The 25,771-nt window shown below is 49.9% G+C and overlaps 1 protein-coding gene across 3 annotated transcripts; it reads right to left on the reverse strand.

The window, feature by feature from the left end:
* Positions 1–174: 174 nt before the first annotated feature.
* On the reverse strand, positions 175–25,355 carry LOC122373508 (YTH domain-containing family protein 1-like). Of its 3 annotated transcripts, none has more exons than XM_043351637.1 (3): positions 25,004–25,355; positions 21,905–23,312; positions 175–1,516 (listed from the first exon to the last, which is right to left on the reverse strand). In XM_043351637.1, the coding sequence occupies exons 1-3, from the start codon at positions 25,044–25,046 to the stop codon at positions 1,351–1,353; spliced, it is 1,617 nt and encodes a 538-aa protein (XP_043207572.1). In that variant the 5' UTR covers positions 25,047–25,355; the 3' UTR covers positions 175–1,350. The 3 variants fall into 3 exon arrangements, with proteins under 3 accessions (XP_043207572.1, XP_043207574.1, XP_043207573.1); XM_043351639.1 differs by having other exon boundaries at positions 175–1,507; positions 21,904–23,312; XM_043351638.1 differs by lacking the exon at positions 25,004–25,355 and adding an exon at positions 24,206–24,417.
* Positions 25,356–25,771: the final 416 nt, after the last annotated feature.

A 25,771-nucleotide genomic window follows, 5' to 3' on the forward strand; every position in this document is an offset into this window, starting at 1 on the left:
AATCTCGCCAAGCATTCGATCACCTATACCTACAGCTGATTTTCGGGAGCTCTACGGTGACAGCTTTCTTCCCGTCAGATACTCTTAAGCCTCCTCTGACACGAACACCGTGACCCCGACCCGAGCACCGTGACCCCCTCTAACCCCCCGACCCGAGCGGCCGCACTAGGCGAGTTCCACCGACCTCGGCTGTATTTCCCGATACCCCACAGCGCGGAGGAGACAGAGACAGGACAGCAGACACGCGAACAGACAGTCGGACAGGCTGGAGCTCGGCCGGGCTCGGGCCAGAAGGCGCCGCGCCCGCCCGAGCCCACTTTCAGACAGACGGGAGTGTGAAAACTGTTAGATGACATGTATAGCGTACATGTGAAAACTAGCGACCCTGCCGGCACGACTTTTAACAGTAACAGTCACCTAATTCGTTTCCATATATGCTCGTAGGCAGCGAACATTATTTAACAGATTCAACAACAGCATACTGACAATTTGGTTTGCGCTATATGAATTTTCATTTTTTACAAGCATGCACATTACACTCACAATGAAAATCATTAGGAAACATAACCAAAAACATTGCCAAAGTAGATATGATGTCCCCAAAGCATCTAGACTGTTTGCTGGGAGGTAAGGTCACCCAAAAACCAACAGAAACGCACATCCGACCACATTGCGCTGAAGCTTTGCGTGAGTGCAACCTGTACCAAATCTAGATGTGTCCCAGACTAGGGCGCCCCACCCTTCTACCGGGGTTATACAAACAATACTCTATAGAAGCTCGCCATGCCCAGCAGGCAGACTGATCAGACAAGCAACGGATAACAAACGAGCGTTCCACTCTGGACCGGAGCGAATCCGCCGGTTAAATCACACCATCTGCTGCCAGGCATTCTGGCATATAAACCCTCCAGCAACGCACCCCATTTCAGCACAGCGCCACAATACACGCACTCCGATTTCCTGGACATGTTAACGTCAGTCTGTATGTTTTAAAGCAGACAGCGGGCCGATACGGCTGCTCTTTACGCGATTACTGCACTTTACCATGCTCAGCCCCCGGGTGGCGAGTCCTCAATACTATAATATGTCACCGCACTGGTGAGTCCAAACAGCGCCAATCACAAGCTGATAAGTCCACGTCTGTTTCGGAGTCATTTGATAGTTGAATCCGCACTTTTCAGTCATTGGATAAGCGAATTCCATCATTTTCAGTCACTGGATTACCATAGCCGAGCCTTTCTCAGTCTCTGGATTAGCGCGTTGCCTTTCTCAGTCTCTGGATTAGCACGCTCTCGCAGCGTCCTCCGTCGCTGGAGCACCGGCTGCGGGTGCGCCCGCTGGGCGGCGCGGTCATAGCCGGTCCGGGCTGGCGTCGGCTCCGTCCGGGACGAGCTGCCGGCCGGCCCGGGCACGCCCGCCGCCACAGGCCGTGCTGCCCGGCCGGCTAGTTGCGCGCGCCCCGGCCTCGTGCGCGGTCCCCGCCGCGCGCTGCCGGGTCGCCCTCCTCCTGGTGGCCGAAACAGATCAGGTCAAACCAGGTCAGGTCACACCAGGGTAGTTGGTCAAACCAGGGTAGGTCCAACCAAATCATGTGAATGCAGATCAGGTCAAACAAAATCATGTTAAAGCAAGTTAAGTCAAACTACGTCAACTAGGGTAGATAGGTCAAACCAAATCACGTTAAATCAGGTCAGGTTAGACAAGTAGTCACGACAGACCCAGCCATATTCGGTCAGGTCACGTCAGTCACGAAGGCCAGGTGACCACGAAGGCCAGGTGACGTTAGGTGAATATGGTCACGTCAGGTCGGTTCATGCCGCGTCAATCACGATAGGTCAAGTCAGGTCAAGTCGCACTACACCTTTTCTCAATCCGAATCGGCATCCGGTCAGTTAGTTTCGGCAGATCTGCATTAGGAACGTCAGCCGGAGTGCGCTTTCGACAAACCACGCTCCAAACTCGGCATAGTGCAGAGGCGTGACATGCGGCATTTAATTTCGACACTGAGTGTGGTTCCGACACTGGCCAATGGATTTCGGCACACGGCATAGGGCTGTGACATCGGGCATTGGAAAAAGGCAAATTTCATTTTACAATGGCAATGGTCATTCAGTTTCGTTGCCGTTATAACAAGCAAAATTAAGCAAATTTTATACGACATTTTGTATATTGATGTATTTCCAATGCTTACCACTTGAATTTATGGCATTTCATCCTTTTGTTAGACTTCCCTTGGTTAATGGAACACAAAATACGCCAAGGCCGCGGTTTTAAGGTCTGAACGTTTTTTTTTTCTTCTGTGAATGGAGGGTGAGTAGACTAGCAAGCCATGTCAGAGTCGTGAGATGAGAGGATCATGCGGAGGAAGCATCATTGGGTGTCTACCAGTGACCGGTGAGCTGCGGCGGCTGACAAGGCGCCGGTATAAAACTGTCTCGCTACGGATATGCAGCCAAAGCGATCGATGGGTCAGCCCGTAGGGTTTCCACCTTTCCAGAGGGCAGTTTTTTTTTTTGTCCAGAAATACAGTTGACCATGACTGACCAAACCGCCGTCCTGCAAACATTGTTGCCGCTCTCCGGTGACACGCCCATTCCCATCTCGGCAGACCTGAACCATCCGCGTTGGCGGTCAGCGCCACTCACAATGTGTCGACAGATCGACACAAATGAAAAAATCAATATTTTTGTTTTTCATGCAAGAAATACGGCTAAAACATTGTCAACTTTAGATGCGTTGAAAGGAGCGAGGCCCCGAATGACCCCCGTCAACCTTTGGATTCGCCTGGAGCGTGGCCCCGAATGACCCCCGTCGCCCTTTGGATTCGCCAGTGCTTCCACATTGTCACAGAGTGACGCAAGGATGGTGACCTCGAGTGAGGTCAGCTTGTGTGCCGGAAGCGGTTGATGTTAGGGACGAACCGGTGTTAAGGTTCCAGAGCGACTGACGAAATTAGGTGCCCGTTGCCGTATTCGAATGAACGGTTGCCGGTTCGGATTGAAAAAGGTGTGGTTACTTAGCAACCAAGCGCCCATATTGAGTGTCTCTTTACAGTACCGTGGTACATTTTAACGCACATTCTTAAAATGCCTTTCCAAAAAAGATAAGAGTTGCTTAAATCACTGATGAGATAAATTGACCATTGTCTAGCTTGTCTGTAAGCTGCCGACGTAAAATGCAATATGACAAAACAGAATGCCCTTTGTCGATATTAAATGCCCCTGCTATTGTTCAATGACCCTGGTCGAATATCAACAGATGCTAGTCTAAATTCGTGAAACGTGTCGAAATGTGTGCTCAAGTGTCGAGTTGTTGGAGTGCCTGTCGAGATAAGGTGCCCGCTGCCGTATTTGAATGAACGGATGCCGATTCGGATTGAAAAAAGGTGTAACCGTCACACAGTCACACAGGGCCGACAGGGACATAAGATCCTAACAAGAAGCGAGGACAGAAGAAAGAGGTCTGGAGAGGAGGAAAGGGGAGTGGACGGAACAGAGAGAGAGCGAGATCGCGAGAGAGAGAGAGAGAGAGAGAGAGAGAGAGAGAGAGAGAGAGAGAGAGAGAGAGAGAGAGAGAGAGAGAGAGAGAGAGAGAGAGAGAGAGAGAGAGAGAGAGAGAGAGAGAGAGAGAGAGAGAGAGAGAGAGAGAGAGAGAGAGAGAGAGAGAGAGAGAGTTCCCTCTCGTTCGAGTGGAGGCACACGCGGTAGGTAAATCCAACAAAACTACTCGTTCAATGTGTTGAATGCATGGGATAAAGAAGATGAGAGCTACCAGATCCTAATTTTTGTTGATGTCACGAAAGCACATTGACACCAATGCCATCATTGGTGACAATATCATCATTTGGGCCACGTCCGTCTCCTAGAGGAGCCACCTGAAAGAGCAACCTAGTTCCGCCACTCACATACCGTGTGTGCCACGCAAGATCACTTTGTGCCAGCCCGTATCACGTAGTATCGCTGATGCGGATACCGACATTTTGCACATTTTCGATCGACGACCACGACCAAGTCCAATCCATAAAACATCACAACAAGCAAAAAGACACAGCGGGAAGGTGGCAGTTCTGGATTTTTGCACTGGTCCAGAAGTCGACTCTCGCGGTACGACTGAGTCGTACCGTGAGATGCTCCGAAAATCTAATTAGGGGAGACCCGGGAGGTATGGGCCGGTTTTGTGAAAAGGCAATTTACTTTCAGTGGGCAGTGGCTAGACTCGGTTTTTCACTCTGTGTACGTGAAATTGCCTTTCGCCTGCAAAGTGTGCCTGCTATTAGGCATCTGGGATCAACCATTTTGTCTCGAGATAACTTTTAATAAATCATGTGCTTTTTCGATCCATCAAAATACACCGGGAGGTATGGGCCATGGCCCGGGAGGTTTGGGCCGGTGCCATGTTTCATATTCTTGTCTCGACAATGAGAATAATACTCGTAGCTGGTATCTACCTTGATCTCTTAGAGCCCAGGAACCGAATAAGCGGCCAACAGCTTGCTTCATGGAGGTCACTTGGGCCCATATGTATTTTGGTAAACTCAATCATGCACCATGAAATAAGATCAACAATATTTTTCTGTTCGAATGAAATTTGAAGCTAAATTTTCGACCTTGCGCGACAAAAATAAAAGTTATTGACGGGGACATTCAATGAAAGCATCTTTTTATTTATTTAGGATCACCGGGGGTGGGTGGCCCGAACCTCCCGGTTAGGAAGCCATAATGTGCATAGTATCTCACCTCATAATCTTGCCAGAAAGCTTCATACTGTCTATCAAGTCTTAATTTGCATGCTTTATTTGCATTAGCGATGGTCTGACATCATAAAACGAGTCTGGTTCAAATTTATCACAAATATTCTGTATCTACCGTCTTTTACTCGAAGAGGGCAAAAACGCTTTATCACCGCTCATTGCCAAAGAAGACTGAGAAAGGTTTTGAAAATCACGTGGGATGTAATATGTATAACGGAATGGCTGCTACCAGTTAACGCCGTCAAATGTGTAAAAATACGCAACACTTCTTCAAAATTGCGATGGCCCATACCTCCAGGGGGCCCATACCTCCCGGGTCTCCCCTAATGGCCGGATTTGAAGGACGTATCACTAAGAACCACTAAAGTTAAAAAGTTTTAGCCAGACGATGCTTTTTGCCACGTATCTACACAGCAGCCATGAAATGGTCACGGTTTTATAAAATTACAAATATCACCTCAGAAGGTCTCTGTCAGTCAGCAACGCGCGTATGTAGGTACGTACATACAGTCCGATCTGCCCTGTTTCGACTTGGATAGGTTCTGGAGGAGGTTTTGGATACGTCGTCCAATCGAGCAATTGAGGATGAGCGAAATAATTCAAAAGCAAGGTGTAACGATGGTGAATGCCTAATCACCCGCATACGAGGTAGCTGCGAATTATCCGAATGCCTGTGACCGGTAGCAAGATATCTACCACTGACCGAGCGAATGCACGCCGCCGCCAGCGCAGTTAACTACGATCATCAATAGCCAGAGTCGCATCTGTCCAAAGACAGCTCTAATCGACTTCTATAAATGGATGTTTCGCCAGTGAATCGGTATCTCGAAGGAGCAACAACGCGAAACTTAATAGAAATATGTGTATTCACTTACAACACGTCACAGCTGTAGGTATGCAGTAGGTACGCAAACAAGCGCTACCACAAATGCCGACTAATGGCTATATAATAGATAAACCGGGCATCGGAACGATCGGCCTATTTAAAGAATGAAGAGGCATTAAATTCACAGAAACAAAAAACTAGCGTTGTCTGATAACGAATTTCAGTACTCATCAAGCACGCGCTTTTACATGCAGGACCAGGGTGGTCGGAGGTCAATGGTAAAAAGGTGGCCACTATCAAAAACAGAACGGGTTGGTGTTCACAAGAACCGGACATGCCAGTTCAATGAAGGCGGGACGGGGACCAATCTGTTCTCATAAACATATTATCGGAGGAGCACTGGCGCACTGGGCACCCTGGAATGACCCCACTGACAGCCAAAGGAAGGGGCAAGATGAGTGACATACCGTCCGGTTTTTGTGCGGACCGGCACGTCCGGTGACCAGGCCAAAAAAGGTCCTCGAATGCCGGACGTCGAACTATTTTGGAGACACGAACCTGGTCGTCACCAACGACGCTCATTAACAATCAGAGGTTTGGTATTAATGAGCATTCGTCAGCATTGAGTTTCTCCAGCCAATCACCGTCACAATGCCAGCAGTTATTAAACATTGCTTTATTGGAATGCTTTATACCTACTCGTGTTTTGTAGGCAGTGTAAACGAAGCTGTCTCCCATACCAGGCAGCGATACGGGAGCTCACCCTATGGAACCCAAGAAGTTGGAATCCCTGGAACTCATTGTGACACTGTCGTTACGAGCGCAGCGAGCGCAGCGAAGTCTTTTCAATATAACGGAAAAATCTCAGTATGAGCGGCGCGGCCCGGCCCGGCCCGGCCTGTAACGCTTTTGAGAGGCTTATATCTCAGCTTAACCGCTGGACCGATTGGCCTGCGGTCTTTTTGCTGGGTAGCCCCATCCCTTCTACCCCGTAATTGGCTACTTTTGAAACATCTCAGTGACCGTCGTGGCACGTGCCACGATAACAGTCAAGGGTGTTCAAGCAGTTTTGCGAAAGTGATGATTTTGAGAGGCCCATATCTCAGCAGCGGCTTGAGCGATTTTCTTGCGGTAATTTTTATAGGGTAGCTGCATCCCTTCTACCAAAGGTCGGATACTCTTGATCTATGTGAGTGACCCCCACTGCACGTGCAAAATACAAAAAGAAGAGATGCCAAATTTGTTCCCATTTCAGTAACTCGGTAATTACTGGGGCGATTTCGCTGAAACTTGGCATACAGGTAGGCACCCACCAGGCAATGCATTCCCATGTGCTGCGTTTAGGGTGCTACTGCACGTGCGCACGTGCAGGGGGCGTTTCCAGATCTCGAGAACGGCTGGGCCGATTGCGCTCAAATTTGGTACACGGTTGGGGACCGGTTAGTAGGGTGCCGTGCAAAAATCATTTTGGACCCCGTTTGCACGTGCGCACGTGCAGAATGCCGCTTCCAGATCTCAGGAACGGCTGGGCCGATTGCGTTCAAATTTGGCACACCACTAGCGACCGGTTAAAAGGGTGCTTTGCACATGCCCGTTGGAAGTACCCTCTCAATCTTCCGCACGTGCAGGGCTCACTATCTCGCTCGCTCGTTCTTCGCCCAAAAGACGTTTTACTGGTTTCATGTTTTAACGTGCTCGACGTGCTTTGGAATTAACGATTCAAGAGTTGAAAGCCAGGTCAACATTAAGTGCTGCTTCTTCACCTAACTTACCCGAAGCTGAGGCTGGATAATTTCTAAAAACTCGCACCGCCCTATCACGTTTCCAACGCGGCCGGCCGGGGTTACGGGGTAGGGTGATGCTTGATAGTCATCCAAGGTAATTCTGTTTCACTCCTAATTGACGTGAATCCAGGCGAGAAAAAGAGCGTGGTGCTCGTACTGAGAGGAACACATAGGCATCTAATTTCAAATTCTAAGGTCAACCTGCAACCATGAACCAAACATGATTATTTCCGCCGATATTTATGCATGATTGAAGATTGGCTTCTGTGGTTTTGCTTCTGTGGTGTTGTATGTTGGCTGTATGGTGTCGACGGAGATGAAAGAGATGAAAAAATGATCAGGCTTCTCTCTACATAGTTCGACTTTTCCAAAATAAAGCCTGTTAATATTTAGTTAGTGGACAAAATATTATATTTCAACGAGTGGCATCACCTTCGTTGGTCGCCATCGGTAGTCCCTTCGGTTCCAAATAGTTAGAACTGAGCTCTCTCATTAGGTACTCTTGATTTAGACTTTGCAACCGTGTTGACAGAACAGAAATGAACAAATCAATGAGGATTCTAATTCCAAGGCCTAATAAACCCAAAGAAATGTGCCGTGTCACTTGACAACACCACCTAACCCTCGCCCGCACATGGGGGGGGGGGATTGCCACCCCCCCCCCACCAGGTACCTAGTCTTTCTGCTCTGCACTCAACATTTTTTTAGCTAGAAGTCTGATTTTTGGTATAGCTGCTCCTCTATCCTTTCTTGGTGTCCACTGAAAATTTCAAATTTCTGTGGTTCTTGGTTTCGGAGATATGACCTTATTTGTCAGGTCATGTCATGAACCAAATGACCAATTCTCAACATCTTGCGTTGGCTATGGGCCTTGTGAGCTTTTGACACCTTCAGGGGCGCGGGAACTACTTTCCGACTGGGGGGGGGGGGGGGCACACCATAATAGAGATTAACCTAGGGTACCCCCAAATCTAGTTTTTTTTTTCACCGGTTTTAGGCCACTTATTTTCACCCCTCGGCTTTTTCAACAAAAAAGAAAACATTTGCAAAAAAGTGTGGTATTCCGTCTCAAAGCTGTGGGGGCACCGCCCCCACGGCCCCAGAGTTGGGGGGGGGCAAGCTGCCCCCACTGCCCCCCCCCCGGCTCCCGCGCCTATGGACACCTTGATTTCGGCCTTTTTTGCCAGTCTTACCTCCCACCTATCATGGAGCATGTTGTTCGACGATGTGCAGATGTCAAGGTCAGGGTCAAGGTCAACCTATGTCATCTAAAATAATTGCGTTTTAGGTGTAGCACGCTACATCTTTAACATTTAACGTAGAATCTTTTCGGCACGGCTTGGTCCGGCAGTTCCCCCCCCCCCCTTCGCAGTCCGGTCACAGGCCTAGCCCTCCATTCACACACCCGTCGCTGCTACCGGGTGACGCACAGCTGAGCGGAGCGCTGCTGCTGCGCTCTCCTCCCCTCTCATTATTCACTACCCCCCCCCGTCACCAGGCCCGCCATCCCCATTCAGCACTTTTCCCCAACTCCCTCAACGAGCACTGTCCGTGAGAATAGCCCGCAGTAGACACATCTGCGAGAAGACGATGCCGGTCACATCAGTACGAACCGCCGAGGCACAGCTGAGTCAACAAGCTACGTCAGAACTGCGGCCGGCGGCGGCGGCGAGCGAGCACGTTAAGGTACTCTGTCACTTGTCACGTACTCTGTCAGGTACCACAACAGCTGCGCCGCGCTGAGTCCCACGGAGGGAATGGCAAAACCAGAAAGATCCTACGGCAAGCAAAAACGCTGTAGTTCCAGAGGTCTTCGCAATGGGCAGCCGTTAAACTCTCATTACGACGCTCGCCTATGGAGACAGCTACCGCAGGATGAGCGATCCGAGCCTCCTCAAATAACGCTGGATCAGTCAGATATGTCGACAGATCATGGAGCAGTGTCAAGGATGGATGCCGGCTGGAGCACACAGCCTCCTTTGTCGGGCACAGCAACCCAGGGTGAGTGAACCTGGCAAAACAGCCGGGTGACCGACCTCACAATGGCCTCATGAGGTAGTTCCAGAGATCTCCGCAGAGGAAGAAGGCGCTGACTTACGGCCACGCCCCGGTACGGTGGGCGGAGCAAGAGTGACGTCACAGGGGCGTTGGCGGCAGACGAAACGGAAGGAAACAAAATTTTGAATAAAATGAAATTGAAGAATCAAAATTAAAACTCGAAAATCACAAACCTTTCGGGGATTGTTTTATGCCAGCGATTACTAAAATGATAAAGCACTCAACACGAAGACGATTCGACGGCCAAAAATTGCAGGCACAGAGGAGCAAGGTGACTAAACAGGACAGAGGGCGCCATCTTACGGCCCCACCCACCAGAAGAAGGCAGAGGAAGATGACGTCGCAAGGGCGTGGCAGTTCCCCCCCCCCCCCCCAACTATAAAAGGGTGCGCCACCCAACCAGAGGGAATCACAGTCGAGCAGCCGAGAGTCACAGTCCACAGCTGGAGCCGGAGACGCCATCTGGGAGCCGCCGCCAGTCCGGGGTCACCCGCGAGAAGCCTCTTCAGTTCGAGAACCAGAACCGAGGACAGCAGTCGACGCTTGTGACCACACTGAGAAGCGGAAGCGCAGAGAAACTCCAGAATGTGAGTGTTGTTGAAAAGTCTGCTCAATCCCTGATCCTAGCCCCCCCCCCCTTGCCCAGCCTGCCGTGCCGTGACGACTGCCAAACATTTTCGGTTGCCATAAAATGCACTCTCAATTGGAATTGGAAAACTTAAATTACTTTGAACTTATTGGTCCAGACACCCTAGTAGCATATTAGGATCTGAATTGGGAAGGTCATGTCAGAGTCGCCAGCAAACCGTTATTGTCCGTCGGAATTCACGATTAGGCCGGGAGCGAGATGCTAAAATTTGAATAAGCAGCTCATTGTCACGAACGTTGAGATTGATGACATGATGCGTGTCAGCATTGAATAACGAATATGTCTTTGTGTTTGGCCAAGCTGGTTCGTTCGATTTATTATCGGCGGTAGTCAGGTGCGATTAAGATTTGAGGTTGGAATTCGTTTGTGAAATTAAGGGTGTAGATTCGTGCTGTACTCACTAAAAGTTGCTTTGCGAAATCATTGGTAATATTGCTGTAGGAATTAATTGCGAAGTCGAAATCAATTAGTGAACAGGTAAATACGGTTGACAGGGAATGTAATGTTTTAAGGTGGCGACTGATTCATGCAATCGATCTATGAATATGGCTATGAGTTATGATTTTCAACAGATATGAATGCTTGAGCTTACGGCGGAATTTCTTCTGTTACTTAGGTGCAGAGTTGAGAGTAGTGGTTTGAGGTCGACGGTCTGACACTTTGCGACTTTAGATGGTCCTTGTACTTTGCGTCATTGTAGTTGCGAAATGTCGAGTAATAGGTAGATGTAGAATTGTTTGTGGTTAGAACTAATATGCGACTAATATAGGTACCGATCGTTGTGCTTTTGTAGAATAAATACTAGAAAAATCATATCTTTTGGGAAAGATCGAAGGGGATACGGAGCTAGAAAAAAAAACTTACGTGGAATGAAGCTGATGAGATGTCGAACAGGGAGATATTGCAGCGATATTTTACCAGATTCACACTCACTGACACATTCGTTGAATCTAACCGGCCCGAAGAGACCGCACACACCAGTACTGCACCGCGAGTGATGGCGCGCCCATCGCGGCGCGGCCTTGACAACTGTCGACTGTCGACGCGGCGCCGGCCGGCAGCCGTGGTAATCGTCGTTCGCGACGCGGGACCGTGCGCCGCTAGATGGCACATGAGAGCAGCGTCGGGAGTGGAGCAGCGGCCACAGTAGGGCAGTGGGCTAACCATAATTGGGGCGCGTGCGGTAGGTGAAGATCATTGTGTAGGAGCATGGTTAGTTGTGGAAAGTTGCAACGGGATAAGAACGTAAACAGTTAATGCATAATTTTAAATATGACATGCTATTTGATATTTAGGACTGCACTTCGTTTGATGTGCATTGTTTACTGCTAATAGGATGATTTAAATTATATTTTCTATGAAAAGCTAGGGACCCCTATGACAATATTCTGGCACTCTATAAAGATAATTTGTATAGATAACTAGTAGCCCATCAGAAGCTATCGAACGAGTTTCAAGGAGTCATTTCCGTTTGAGCATTCAGCAATTCACTATGATACGGTGGAACACAACCAGACGACAGATCGGTGCGTACTAATTGGTTCTAGATCATCTGATGAAATCAAGAGCGGTTCAAGGTCTGCTAGGATTGTATACGAGAACTGATGATTAGGTTCACGCGTGCAGCAGCAATTAGGACTTGAGATTACGATTAGATGCGTTTCTGTTATTCGCGTTCTTGAGAGTTAGCGCCAATAATTACTCCACCAATATTGGCACAGGGCATTGTGAGGCACAGACGGCTTGTTTGCCCGCCTCCTATGGCGTAACGTTTACCAGCATGACTGTATGAGACACAGATGCACTTCTCTAAACCCAAGTCCAGACCGGAATAATAAGAGGGACACACCGTCACGTACGCAGGGCATATGCACGTTTTCCGCCAGTGGTACCGGCCACTGTTAGTTTTCCCGCTTAGGTAACACTGGGTGAGAAGGCAGTGAGAGGTTTCTACGGCAGGGGGAAGGGGAAGATTGGCACAGTGTGCAGTGGAGAGTAAGTTATGCCAAAGGCAAGAAGCCGAGGGTCAGGGGTGAGTCACCCAAAAGTGCGGATAAGGCGAGCCGTAGTGTCCCGAATAAGTCCTCATACTTATTTTGTAAAGGTACCTTAATCGGTACTGGACAGCCTCAGGGGAGGGAAGAATGTACTCCAGGACACGTAAGGCCTTGAAGAGTAAATCCCATGGTTTAAGGAGAGTTCCTGAGGAGAGTTCCAGGATATGAACGGTGGTCCCTGGGTCGTGAACGGGAATGTTACACGCGGACCGGAAGAGGGCATAGGTAATCTCTCCCGGATAGAGAGATAAGTCGGATATAAATCGTGTATGTGTGTACTATAAGTCTATCGGACGTGTAGTGAATCCCATAAATTAGTAGGGTGGATATTGGTGCAATTATTCTGGACGGCCCTGCGATAAGTATCTTTGTCGCCGGTTAGCGGAGCATGCACTGGATTTCGGAAAGAGACATTTATCTCGCCGGGGAGACCATGGTTTGTAAGACGCCTAACACTATCGGAGGGAATTTCGGGGGCTACCAATTAAATTTGGGTGAATACATGAAATGTGAACGTAATGCGAGCAAGGGTGTGAGAATGATGACGCATGAATCTTAGAGTAAGGCCGATAGGAATTTGGTAGAGTTCGGTTACGGCAGTCGAACAAATGATTCTTGAGGGCAACTTAAAACTAGCAACGCTAATACGAACTAAGTGGGCAATTTTCGTAATGGGGAGGCCAGTGATATAGGGATGGGTGACTGGACGAATGATCACATTCAATTAATCAATGTAATTACCACCCATAAGTTTGGCAGTGGTCATCGGGACTTCGAATGCCCTGTCCTTCACCTGCCCATCTGTGCCGCAAACCCAGCTGATCGGATCCCGTTATCCCTAATCCGAGCAGCGAAGAAGCATCTCGTGCATCATGGTCTATACAATGAACAGAATCATCAAGCCTCTAAATTAAAAAGCATCTTCCATCAGATGTATTTGTATGCAAGGTGGATTTTGATCTACATCTCTCCCAGGTGGATCTCCATCTCAAGATCCCTATCTGGATCCATACCTCTCTCTGAGGTGTATCTACATCTATCTCAGGATCTCATCACTGTCTGGATCTCTCTCTGAAGATCCCTCTCGGGATCTCTTCAACGACTCTCAAGTTCCCCATCACCAGCTCTACTATCGAGTCTTTACAGCAGCAAATACTTCTCTCTTCGGCTACAACAGCCAAATGACAGTGGACCGCGGTGATTGATGAACCTCAAGATGCAGTTCTCTTTCTTTTTCTTTCTTTACCTTGCTACAAATGGCGCCCAAAACGTGGGGATTTGATAATTCTCAAATTGCGAAGCTGGTAGACTGGCACAAGCCGCCGAACCCGAAGTTGATGAATTGAAAGTCAACCGTATGGAGAAGAGGAAGAAGTTGAAGAATAGAGCAGGTGTTCGAAATACTGGCAGCAGTGGAAATGAGCGTGCTGCAGGGGTCGATATGAAGAAAGAGGATGAGCTAAAGAAAGCCGTGTGAAGATGATGAAGCTTATGATGGTGGCTGATGACAGGAAAGTTGAAGAATTGAACAGGTGTTCGAAATACTGACAGCAGTGGAAATGAACGTGCTGCAGGGGTCAACGTGAAGGAACTGATGAGAGGAAGCGGTCTTACGAATACTGAAAAGGACATAGAAGAAGTTGTTGAAGATAAGATAAGGAAATGAAGCTGTTTCATGAACAAAGGATCAGACTAATACAGAAGACAGGCCGAAAATGCAACCTGACAATTGGTTGCATCAGCATATCAATTCTTCTACGTTCTGCTGTACAACAAGTCCAAGTCACGGTCAGCTGCTGTATTGCAAAGGAGAGCTCGAACTTTCTAGAGTATTGAGGATAAAAGGACAGCAATATCAAAAGCAGAAGAGGAAGAAGAACAGGCGGAATGCTCGTGTTGTACTGAATCAAAATCAAACACGGTCGTCTTCACAACACAGCCAAGGCGATTATCATGTTGGTGAACGAGGAGAGGGTGCCAGGATGCTGCAAGACCAACTGTCAAAAGATCCATTCAGATGGGCTGCTGCAGAGATCACCCACCTGGGCTGCTGCGACGGCTGTCACCTGGTCCGCCGAAAGGTCGCTACCTGAGCTGCCACGGAGGTCATTTACCTGGGCTGCCACGTAGGCTGCCCACACGGGCCGCCGTGCGAGCTGCCCACCCGGGCTGCCAGGGAGCCCGCCACCCGGGCTGCTGTGGAAGCTCCCCACCCTGGCTGCTGTGGAGGCCGCCCCACCTGGGCTGCCATGGCAGGCTGCCACCCGGGCTGCCGTGAAGGCTGCCCACCCGGGCTGCCATGAAGGCTGCCACCCGAACTGCTGTGGAGGCCGCCCCACCTGGGCTGCCATGGCAGGCTGCCACCCGGGCTGCCGTGAAGGCTGCCCACCCGGGCTGCCATGGAGGCTGCCACCCGAACTGCTGTGGAAGCTCCCCACCCTGGCTGCCGGGGAGGCCGCCCCACCCAGGCTGCCATGGCAGGCTGCCAACCAGGCTGCCGTGAAGGCTGCCCACCCGGGCTGCCGTGAAGGCTGCCACCCGAACTGCTGTGGAGGCCGCCCACCTGGGCTGCTATAGAGGTCTTCACCCTCCTGAGAAGCCACTTGCCGGACGGCCAACGACGACATCGGACCAACCAAAGTGGTTGGTGCACGTGACCCGGATCTGGTGAACGACAAACTGAGGTGGGGACGAGGAACAACAGGTGCGTGTGTGTACTGTACTAGGTATACGATGTCATTTTGTAGGCGTTGCGGAACTTAACATGATTGTGTAGATTTAGATGAGTAAGGGGTGTGACTTTTTTGTATGAGTTGCGAGGACGCAACTAGGGTTGTTTGGACTGAAGATGTAGCACGCTACATCTTTAACATTTAACGTAGAATCTTTTCGGCACGGCTTGGTCCGGCAGTTCCCCCCCCCCCCTTCGCAGTCCGGTCACAGGCCTAGCCCTCCATTCACACACCCGTCGCTGCTACCGGGTGACGCACAGCTGAGCGGAGCGCTGCTGCTGCGCTCTCCTCCCCTCTCATTATTCACTACCCCCCCCCCGTCACCAGGCCCGCCATCCCCATTCAGCACTTTTCCCCAACTCCCTCAACGAGCACTGTCCGTGAGAATAGCCCGCAGTAGACACATCTGCGAGAAGACGATGCCGGTCACATCAGTACGAACCGCCGAGGCACAGCTGAGTCAACAAGCTACGTCAGAACTGCGGCCGGCGGCGGCGGCGAGCGAGCACGTTAAGGTACTCTGTCACTTGTCACGTACTCTGTCAGGTACCACAACAGCTGCGCCGCGCTGAGTCCCACGGAGGGAATGGCAAAACCAGAAAGATCCTACGGCAAGCAAAAACGCTGTAGTTCCAGAGGTCTTCGCAATGGGCAGCCGTTAAACTCTCATTACGACGCTCGCCTATGGAGACAGCTACCGCAGGATGAGCGATCCGAGCCTCCTCAAATAACGCTGGATCAGTCAGATATGTCGACAGATCATGGAGCAGTGTCAAGGATGGATGCCGGCTGGAGCACACAGCCTCCTTTGTCGGGCACAGCAACCCAGGGTGAGTGAACCTGGCAAAACAGCCGGGTGACCGACCTCACAATGGCCTCATGAGGTAGTTCCAGAGATCTCCGCAGAGGAAGAAGGCGCTGACTTACGGCCACGCCCCGGTACGGTGGGCGGAGCAAGAGTGACGTCACAGGGGCGTTGGCGGCAGACGAAACGGAAGGAAACAAAATTTTGAATAAAATGAAATTGAAGAATCAAAATTAAAACTCGAAAATCACAAACCTTTCGGGGATTGTTTTATGCCAGCGATTACTAAAATGATAAAGCACTCAACACGAAGACGATTCGACGGCCAAAAATTGCAGGCACAGAGGAGCAAGGTGACTAAACAGGACAGAGGGCGCCATCTTACGGCCCCACCCACCAGAAGAAGGCAGAGGAAGATGACGTCGCAAGGGCGTGGCAGTTCCCCCCCCCCCCCCAACTATAAAAGGGTGCGCCACCCAACCAGAGGGAATCACAGTCGAGCAGCCGAGAGTCACAGTCCACAGCTGGAGCCGGAGACGCCATCTGGGAGCCGCCGCCAGTCCGGGGTCACCCGCGAGAAGCCTCTTCAGTTCGAGAACCAGAACCGAGGACAGCAGTCGACGCTTGTGACCACACTGAGAAGCGGAAGCGCAGAGAAACTCCAGAATGTGAGTGTTGTTGAAAAGTCTGCTCAATCCCTGATCCTTGCCCCCCCCCCCTTGCCCAGCCTGCCGTGCCGTGACGACTGCCAAACATTTTCGGTTGCCATAAAATGCACTCTCAATTGGAATTGGAAAACTTAAATTACTTTGAACTTATTGGTCCAGACACCCTAGTAGCATATTAGGATCTGAATTGGGAAGGTCATGTCAGAGTCGCCAGCAAACCGTTATTGTCCGTCGGAATTCACGATTAGGCCGGGAGCGAGATGCTAAAATTTGAATAAGCAGCTCATTGTCACGAACGTTGAGATTGATGACATGATGCGTGTCAGCATTGAATAACGAATATGTCTTTGTGTTTGGCCAAGCTGGTTCGTTCGATTTATTATCGGCGGTAGTCAGGTGCGATTAAGATTTGAGGTTGGAATTCGTTTGTGAAATTAAGGGTGTAGATTCGTGCTGTACTCACTAAAAGTTGCTTTGCGAAATCATTGGTAATATTGCTGTAGGAATTAATTGCGAAGTCGAAATCAATTAGTGAACAGGTAAATACGGTTGACAGGGAATGTAATGTTTTAAGGTGGCGACTGATTCATGCAATCGATCTATGAATATGGCTATGAGTTATGATTTTCAACAGATATGAATGCTTGAGCTTACGGCGGAATTTCTTCTGTTACTTAGGTGCAGAGTTGAGAGTAGTGGTTTGAGGTCGACGGTCTGACACTTTGCGACTTTAGATGGTCCTTGTACTTTGCGTCATTGTAGTTGCGAAATGTCGAGTAATAGGTAGATGTAGAATTGTTTGTGGTTAGAACTAATATGCGACTAATATAGGTACCGATCGTTGTGCTTTTGTAGAATAAATACTAGAAAAATCATATCTTTTGGGAAAGATCGAAGGGGATACGGAGCTAGAAAAAAAACTTACGTGGAATGAAGCTGATGAGATGTCGAACAGGGAGATATTGCAGCGATATTTTACCAGATTCACACTCACTGACACATTCGTTGAATCTAACCGGCCCGAAGAGACCGCACACACCAGTACTGCACCGCGAGTGATGGCGCGCCCATCGCGGCGCGGCCTTGACAACTGTCGACTGTCGACGCGGCGCCGGCCGGCAGCCGTGGTAATCGTCGTTCGCGACGCGGGACCGTGCGCCGCTAGATGGCACATGAGAGCAGCGTCGGGAGTGGAGCAGCGGCCACAGTAGGGCAGTGGGCTAACCATAATTGGGGCGCGTGCGGTAGGTGAAGATCATTGTGTAGGAGCATGGTTAGTTGTGGAAAGTTGCAACGGGATAAGAACGTAAACAGTTAATGCATAATTTTAAATATGACATGCTATTTGATATTTAGGACTGCACTTCGTTTGATGTGCATTGTTTACTGCTAATAGGATGATTTAAATTATATTTTCTATGAAAAGCTAGGGACCCCTATGACAATATTCTGGCACTCTATAAAGATAATTTGTATAGATAACTAGTAGCCCATCAGAAGCTATCGAACGAGTTTCAAGGAGTCATTTCCGTTTGAGCATTCAGCAATTCACTATGATACGGTGGAACACAACCAGACGACAGATCGGTGCGTACTAATTGGTTCTAGATCATCTGATGAAATCAAGAGCGGTTCAAGGTCTGCTAGGATTGTATACGAGAACTGATGATTAGGTTCACGCGTGCAGCAGCAATTAGGACTTGAGATTACGATTAGATGCGTTTCTGTTATTCGCGTTCTTGAGAGTTAGCGCCAATAATTACTCCACCAATATTGGCACAGGGCATTGTGAGGCACAGACGGCTTGTTTGCCCGCCTCCTATGGCGTAACGTTTACCAGCATGACTGTATGAGACACAGATGCACTTCTCTAAACCCAAGTCCAGACCGGAATAATAAGAGGGACACACCGTCACGTACGCAGGGCATATGCACGTTTTCCGCCAGTGGTACCGGCCACTGTTAGTTTTCCCGCTTAGGTAACACTGGGTGAGAAGGCAGTGAGAGGTTTCTACGGCAGGGGGAAGGGGAAGATTGGCACAGTGTGCAGTGGAGAGTAAGTTATGCCAAAGGCAAGAAGCCGAGGGTCAGGGGTGAGTCACCCAAAAGTGCGGATAAGGCGAGCCGTAGTGTCCCGAATAAGTCCTCATACTTATTTTGTAAAGGTACCTTAATCGGTACTGGACAGCCTCAGGGGAGGGAAGAATGTACTCCAGGACACGTAAGGCCTTGAAGAGTAAATCCCATGGTTTAAGGAGAGTTCCTGAGGAGAGTTCCAGGATATGAACGGTGGTCCCTGGGTCGTGAACGGGAATGTTACACGCGGACCGGAAGAGGGCATAGGTAATCTCTCCCGGATAGAGAGATAAGTCGGATATAAATCGTGTATGTGTGTACTATAAGTCTATCGGACGTGTAGTGAATCCCATAAATTAGTAGGGTGGATATTGGTGCAATTATTCTGGACGGCCCTGCGATAAGTATCTTTGTCGCCGGTTAGCGGAGCATGCACTGGATTTCGGAAAGAGACATTTATCTCGCCGGGGAGACCATGGTTTGTAAGACGCCTAACACTATCGGAGGGAATTTCGGGGGCTACCAATTAAATTTGGGTGAATACATGAAATGTGAACGTAATGCGAGCAAGGGTGTGAGAATGATGACGCATGAATCTTAGAGTAAGGCCGATAGGAATTTGGTAGAGTTCGGTTACGGCAGTCGAACAAATGATTCTTGAGGGCAACTTAAAACTAGCAACGCTAATACGAACTAAGTGGGCAATTTTCGTAATGGGGAGGCCAGTGATATAGGGATGGGTGACTGGACGAATGATCACATTCAATTAATCAATGTAATTACCACCCATAAGTTTGGCAGTGGTCATCGGGACTTCGAATGCCCTGTCCTTCACCTGCCCATCTGTGCCGCAAACCCAGCTGATCGGATCCCGTTATCCCTAATCCGAGCAGCGAAGAAGCATCTCGTGCATCATGGTCTATACAATGAACAGAATCATCAAGCCTCTAAATTAAAAAGCATCTTCCATCAGATGTATTTGTATGCAAGGTGGATTTGGATCTACATCTCTCCCAGGTGGATCTCCATCTCAAGATCCCTATCTGGATCCATACCTCTCTCTGAGGTGTATCTACATCTATCTCAGGATCTCATCACTGTCTGGATCTCTCTCTGAAGATCCCTCTCGGGATCTCTTCAACGACTCTCAAGTTCCCCATCACCAGCTCTACTATCGAGTCTTTACAGCAGCAAATACTTCTCTCTTCGGCTACAACAGCCAAATGACAGTGGACCGCGGTGATTGATGAACCTCAAGATGCAGTTCTCTTTCTTTTTCTTTCTTTACCTTGCTACATAGGCAAGGGTAACTTACTTTTCGTGATGTTTTTTTGACTGCATTTTTGGTAAAAGCTTCTCAGATCATGATTTCATGTAATATGGACACATAAACACTCGGTGCACACATCAGTATACACACAGACACACACAGACATACAAACACATATAATTGACCTTGACCTAACTTGACCTGAAATGACCTTAGCAGCAAAAATCTGGTCGGGTAGTGTGACAAAGAGGTTCTAGCTGGCTTGGCACCAGAAAACGGCATCGTCATCGGTATATGCTAAGCAGCGCACTTGATATCCAACGGTGACCCAAAACAGCAACATTTTTTAGTTTGACGGACCCGACCTGGAAGGTCAATGACTGATCCGAGAAGGTAAAACTGGGTATCATTGGATTCGTCTCTTCCCAAATAATCTTTTTGGTCTTTACCGCGAAGCTCTATCTCCAACAGGAACGAAATGGCGCGGGGGTTGGCACCCCCCCCCATGTGCATTCTAGGATGGGAAAATGGCATGTGAGGGCGAGGGTTAAATGACGGCCCATGGGGTCATTCTAGGTCAATCCAGGTCATGCCCAGCTGAAGTGTCCCCGTGCTGGTCATGAACACGAAACAAATAAGTACCTACACACTATAATACTTTCCCGCACCACAAACCTATCACAATATGCAAGATTTAATGAAAAATCGCTCCAAGATTATACTAAATGCTGCAGTCATCACTTCATGATCTGCGACGACATCTCGCTACGACACAAAGTTTCACCTCGCTACGACACAAGGGTCAGCGTCTATCACAGAGAGTTCATGTGCAGGAAGGCCGAAGGGGGTGGCGTTATATCATCTCTCGCCAGTGGCGACTTTTCGTAAAGTAAAAAAAAAACTGACGAAAGTTTGTAGCTCTCCTCCTGACACATCAAGAAAAACAAACAACCTTTTTCATATCTCGCGTTTTACAGCGGTAACGCATGGAGTGGAGAAGTGTAGTGATTTTATGTTAAGTATGGAGTGGCGCGCGTCGTGGCGCCAAAGAATTATCGGTTTTAATGAAATAAGAATGCCTACCACAACCACACAGTGAGACGAGGACCGTAGTACAATGTTGTAAATGAATCTGTTTCGTAAACTGTCAAGATCAAGATCAAGACCTCAGCTGGCAACATGAGCGTGGAGTTTCTGCATAATGTTTATGCGAAATGGTATCGACCGTCATTTCTTAAACAAAAGTAAATGTACCAAATCTGTCACCACTGCCAGCACTGCTCGTCAAGGATGACAACAGGCCAAAGTAAACAAAAAACTGCTGATGTTGACTTTGTTGCATGGAAACCGAAACAACAAGCAGAGAAGTGTCTTCAATCTAGTATCGCTTGAAACCGTCAGACATGTGCAACCGAGCTGGAATAATTATGTCCAAGGCCGACTGAGTTACGCTGCTCCGGGCATGAACCTTTGCTGCCACCTAGCAACTGAGCCTGAAACTATAGTTTGCGCTCCGCCGCGGGGATAGCGCGCGGCGCTGGTGGCACCTGCAGTCCCCAGTTCTGAGCCGGGACAACCGCAGGAACGGCTCCGCCGAACAATGGAGAGCACAATAAATATTATCCAAAGGAAAGCCGAACAGAGTAGCATGTACGCAGCACGCCAGTGTCCCAAAATTTGCCAGTTTGGGTGGGAAGTGACATCCAAATCAAAATAATTTTCCACTCTCACCTACAATTTTCAGTGCAATTTTTCGCTCACTATTTTACCAATAAAGAGCATCTGCGTGTACCTTTTTTTCTCCCTCCATATTCGATTCGCCTATCTTATAAATTAGCTCACACATCCTCAGAAATTCACAAATAAATTGTTGATCCCTGTTTCCGCTCCCTTTCTGTGCCATTCTGACGGAGAAGTGTCCACTTTCAGCCCTTTTTGTAGTGACGAATATTCCCCTCAGACACCCAAGCCAAAATATAATTTTGGGACACTGCAGCACGCGAGTGTAATAAGCCCGTTAAATAAGCCCACTTGCCGGCGCAGCTCAGTGATTACCATCGCCAAGGACGGATACACGACAAGTAGGCGAAAATACATGAGAAGATACTATCGACAATATTTTCTCAACGACGGAGCAGAGCGTTTCAATAATAATCCCGCACTTTACAGAGTGAGCAGGCAATCACCCCCCCCCCCCCATCCCACAGCCTCAGCAGGGCGCGACCCACCTTGTTTGGAGCTGGATGGTGCGCCGCCGGCCGGCGACCCTCCTCCTCCTCCTGACGCTGCTCGTAGTGCACAAAATCGTCGAAGATGGAGGTGCGGTGGTTGAACGCGTGGATGATTTTGAGCACCTGGCGGCCCTTGTCGGCCGGCACCTCCTGCGTGTCACGAGAGTTTGTCACCGGCTTATTCTCGTTGTTCTCCAGCCGGATGTGACGCAGCTGAGAGTTCGGCACGTCCTTCACGTAAATCCACTTTACTTTGAACTGACCCTTCCACTTGTCCTGCGCCCAGACCGAGGACGACGAGCTATAGTCCACGGGCGAGAGCATCTGCGCCATGCCGCAAAAGTGGCCGCTGCCGTTCACCGAGTACAGCAGGTACACCGGGCCCTTGCCGTCGCGCTCGCGGAACGCCGAGTCCAGCCGTTTGTTGCCGTGCTCAGTGCTGGCCCAGATCTCGTACTTGATGGAGCGGTGGATGTCGTCCTCCGAGTACGACTTGATCACGAAGAAGCGCGCTCCCTTGGCGCTCAGGTCGAACTCCTTGGGGTTGTACTCGTTGCGGTCGCGCAGCTCGTCCAGTACCGGGTGCGTGGGCGGGGGCGGCGGCGGCGGCGGCTGCGCGGGCGGCGCCTGCGGGTAACCGAGAGGCGGCTGGCCGCGGCCGCGCGGCGCCAGCCAGCCGGGCCGCGCGCCCACCGCCGCCGGACCCACCGACTTCGGAGCGCCGTTCTTGCCGTCCCACACGCCGATGGTGTCTCTGGGCGCGGGGCCGGCCATCGGCATCACCACCTTGCCGCCGGCCAGCGGCGCCGCGCGCGCCGGCTGGCTGGCGATACTGGCCCACGACTTTTTCTGCGGTCCCCCGGCGGCCGGCGCCAGCTCACCGCACATGCGCGGGTCGTGCGCCGGCTGCTTGGGGTCCATGCTGAGCCGCTGCATGCCCTGTTCAACCTGTTTGACGGAACGCTCCTCACCGCCGTACGCGGCCGGGTCGCCACGATAGTAGTCCCCGTATTTGCGGCCCATGCCGCCGCCCCAGCCGGCCGAGTAGTCACCATTACCATGAAACGGTCCGTATCCGCCAAATCCCGGCTGGCCGAAGCCACCGAAGCCCTGTCCACCAAACACTCCGTCCATTCCGTAGCTGTCGGGCTGCACGGGCGGCTGGCTGTAGCCGCCCATGAAGGCCAGGTGGTCGCCGCCGCTGCTCCAGGCGCCGTCGCCGACGCCGAACGCCTGGTAGGGCGGGTAGCCGGCGGCGCCGCCGTAGTAGCTCGACAGGTAGGGGTCGGCCGAGGCAGCCAGTCCGGTCATGGCCGTGCTATAGTTGGGCTGGTGCTGAGAGCGCCAGCCGTCGAACGCCGCCTCCTCTGGCTCCGCTACGCTGGCCGCCTCCTTCGGCGCATTTCCTGCTCGCCAACCAGCCAAGGGGATGGGTGGGGTCAGTTCACGTCAGGTGTGAGACACACATTGCAGCCAGATTTTAATCATTATTGGACCAGCAAACTTACAAACATTCCTTTACTAGCACATGATGAACTAGAACTATGAAGAGAGTTGAAGAGAACCTGGTCACAAAATGAAACAGTTCTTTTAGAGTTGTTTTTACTTTTAAGGTTAAGGTTGGAAGGATGAATTACTTTGCTCTGAAGCTACAAACTGCTGGCCGCAGGGTGTAACGAAATTATCCGGACATCTATTTTTCGCCATATCTGTTCGCACATTTCCTTTTTCTGATGTTAGAAGCGGGAATATTGGATGAATACGTGCCTCTGGTATCGGTTCTCAGCTTAGCAGTGACCTGACCTTGCGAGGTGACTCTTTCTTCGAGTAAGAGTCGAGTCACCGGAGGGCTCATTTGATAGTTTTCGTACAAGGTAGAGACGAGAGAAAGGAGTAGGTACAGTTCTCCTTTCATAGTAAAACTGCACATCGGTGGCATGGCGGCATCCATGGGGGCATGAGCCAGAAGCTGGTCTGCCAGTAGCTGGACACTAACAGCAGCAGTTAGCTGCAGCCAGTTGTACATCTGCCTGAGGCATGCTAAGCTGGGACATGGGTGGCAGACTCAGCCCGGCCGCGACCCCAAAAGCCGCGCTTTGCCAAGTGGTGAGGAGAGTTGTCAAAATAGCGACAAGGAAACGATACCAGTCAATCTGCAAACTGACTCAAACTTTTACCAAGGCAGATAATACGAGGTCCCACGATATAATTCACCGCTACCCGCCCTTTAGCTTGGTTTTACTGCCCTTCAAACTGAAAAAAGAAAACGAAACTGACTGGAAAGCAACCAGTCCACCACCTTTGGCCTCATGCCAGTGTGTCCACTGGTCGAAGGAAGACATGAGTAAGATGGTCTGGTCGGATGAGTAGCCGTTCGATCTGTATTTTCCTTAGAACCGTCAAATCGGCCATGTGTGGGCTGCCAGTAGCTCGAACATGCCGGCCCTCGCCGGCGTCAAACATCCGGCCAAGATCCAGATCTGGAGCATGTTCAGCTGCTGTGCGATGTTCCAGCTGTACATGGTGTCACAGAAAACCACCATCAGTGACGAGTATTAACGGAGCAACATCCTGGCTAAGAAATGGTTTGAGGCGCTCAACCAGACAGCACAGGAGGGCTCGGTTTCCTAACGCCCACTGATGCCTGATTCAAGCCACGCTGTCTTTATACGGGCTGGTGCGCCACCTTGAAGTCCCTCTCCCTAGAATAATGAGAACTGACGCTGAGAGGACCTCTTACCCTTCTGGGCTAACGGGCTTTGGCTTGAAAATAATCCCCATCCCAATTTCATCGAGGTCTTATAAGCTACTGTCCAGCAGGAGGTGATTGAGGGGGACACCCGTCACCAGCGAAGCCCAGCTGTGGGCGCAGGTCAAGCCGGTGTCGCTCCACACCAGTGCCAGTGTGTTGGAGAACCCAGTGGCTGGAATGCTACAGTGCAGTTGTAACTGTGATCTTATGACAGATGGTTATATCATCATTTAAAAGAAGAAGAAAAAAACTTCAGATCGTCTTGCTTGTTAATTGAAGCATAACGAAAGATGCCCGGATGATTTTGTTACACCCTGCAGGCAAATAAAAACAAAACACTCTTACCTGGTGGTTGCTGAGTTTTTCTCTGTGAACACAGAAAGCACATTGGTCTCAGTCACTGTGAAATTCCCTGGGCAAACCTAAATATAATTCACACTGAAGTTGTACTACACTCTGATCACAAATAGGCAGCATGTACACATATAAATCGAGGAAAATCCCAATCAAAGTGTTTTCAGGATAGACAAAGATAGACAAATGATCACTAATAAACCTTATTACACAATATCATTCAAGTTAGTGAACTTATCACTGAACATTAAGATGTCTTTCAAAGCAAATTTACCACAAAATGAGTTCAATGAGCCATCAGCTGTGAAGCAAAAATCATTATTCAGCTGCACTTGGATCTTACCTCGCGTTCGATGTCCTCGGACGACGAAGATTCTACGTCGTCCGGCCAATCCCGCTCAAGGTCAGCGGGGGCTCGGCTGCAGTGATGGAACGTAATTGGCCAGACGACGTAGAATCTTCGTCGTCCAAGAGACATCGAACGCGGGGTTGATCAGGAGTGTCTGTTAACCCGCGCCCCACTGGGGGGGGGGGCAGAATCTGCCCCCCTCCCGTTTTTCGCCAATAACGTCTAAACGCGTTACGCCAGCGACGTCAAACTTTCAGTACCTTATCATACATCAATCTGACACGTTCCCTGAAAATTTGAGCGATATCCGTCGGAAAATGTTTTCAGAAATTGACGTTTTAGTGACGTCATGTTCGCCATTTTCGCCTCAAAAACGGCAAAATTTCAAACGCCGCTAACATCTTCATTTT

Source organism: Amphibalanus amphitrite, unplaced genomic scaffold (assembly GCF_019059575.1).
Source record: "Amphibalanus amphitrite isolate SeventyFive unplaced genomic scaffold, NRLGWU_Aamphi_draft 001506F_arrow, whole genome shotgun sequence".
Lineage (NCBI taxonomy): Eukaryota > Metazoa > Arthropoda > Thecostraca > Balanomorpha > Balanidae > Amphibalanus > Amphibalanus amphitrite.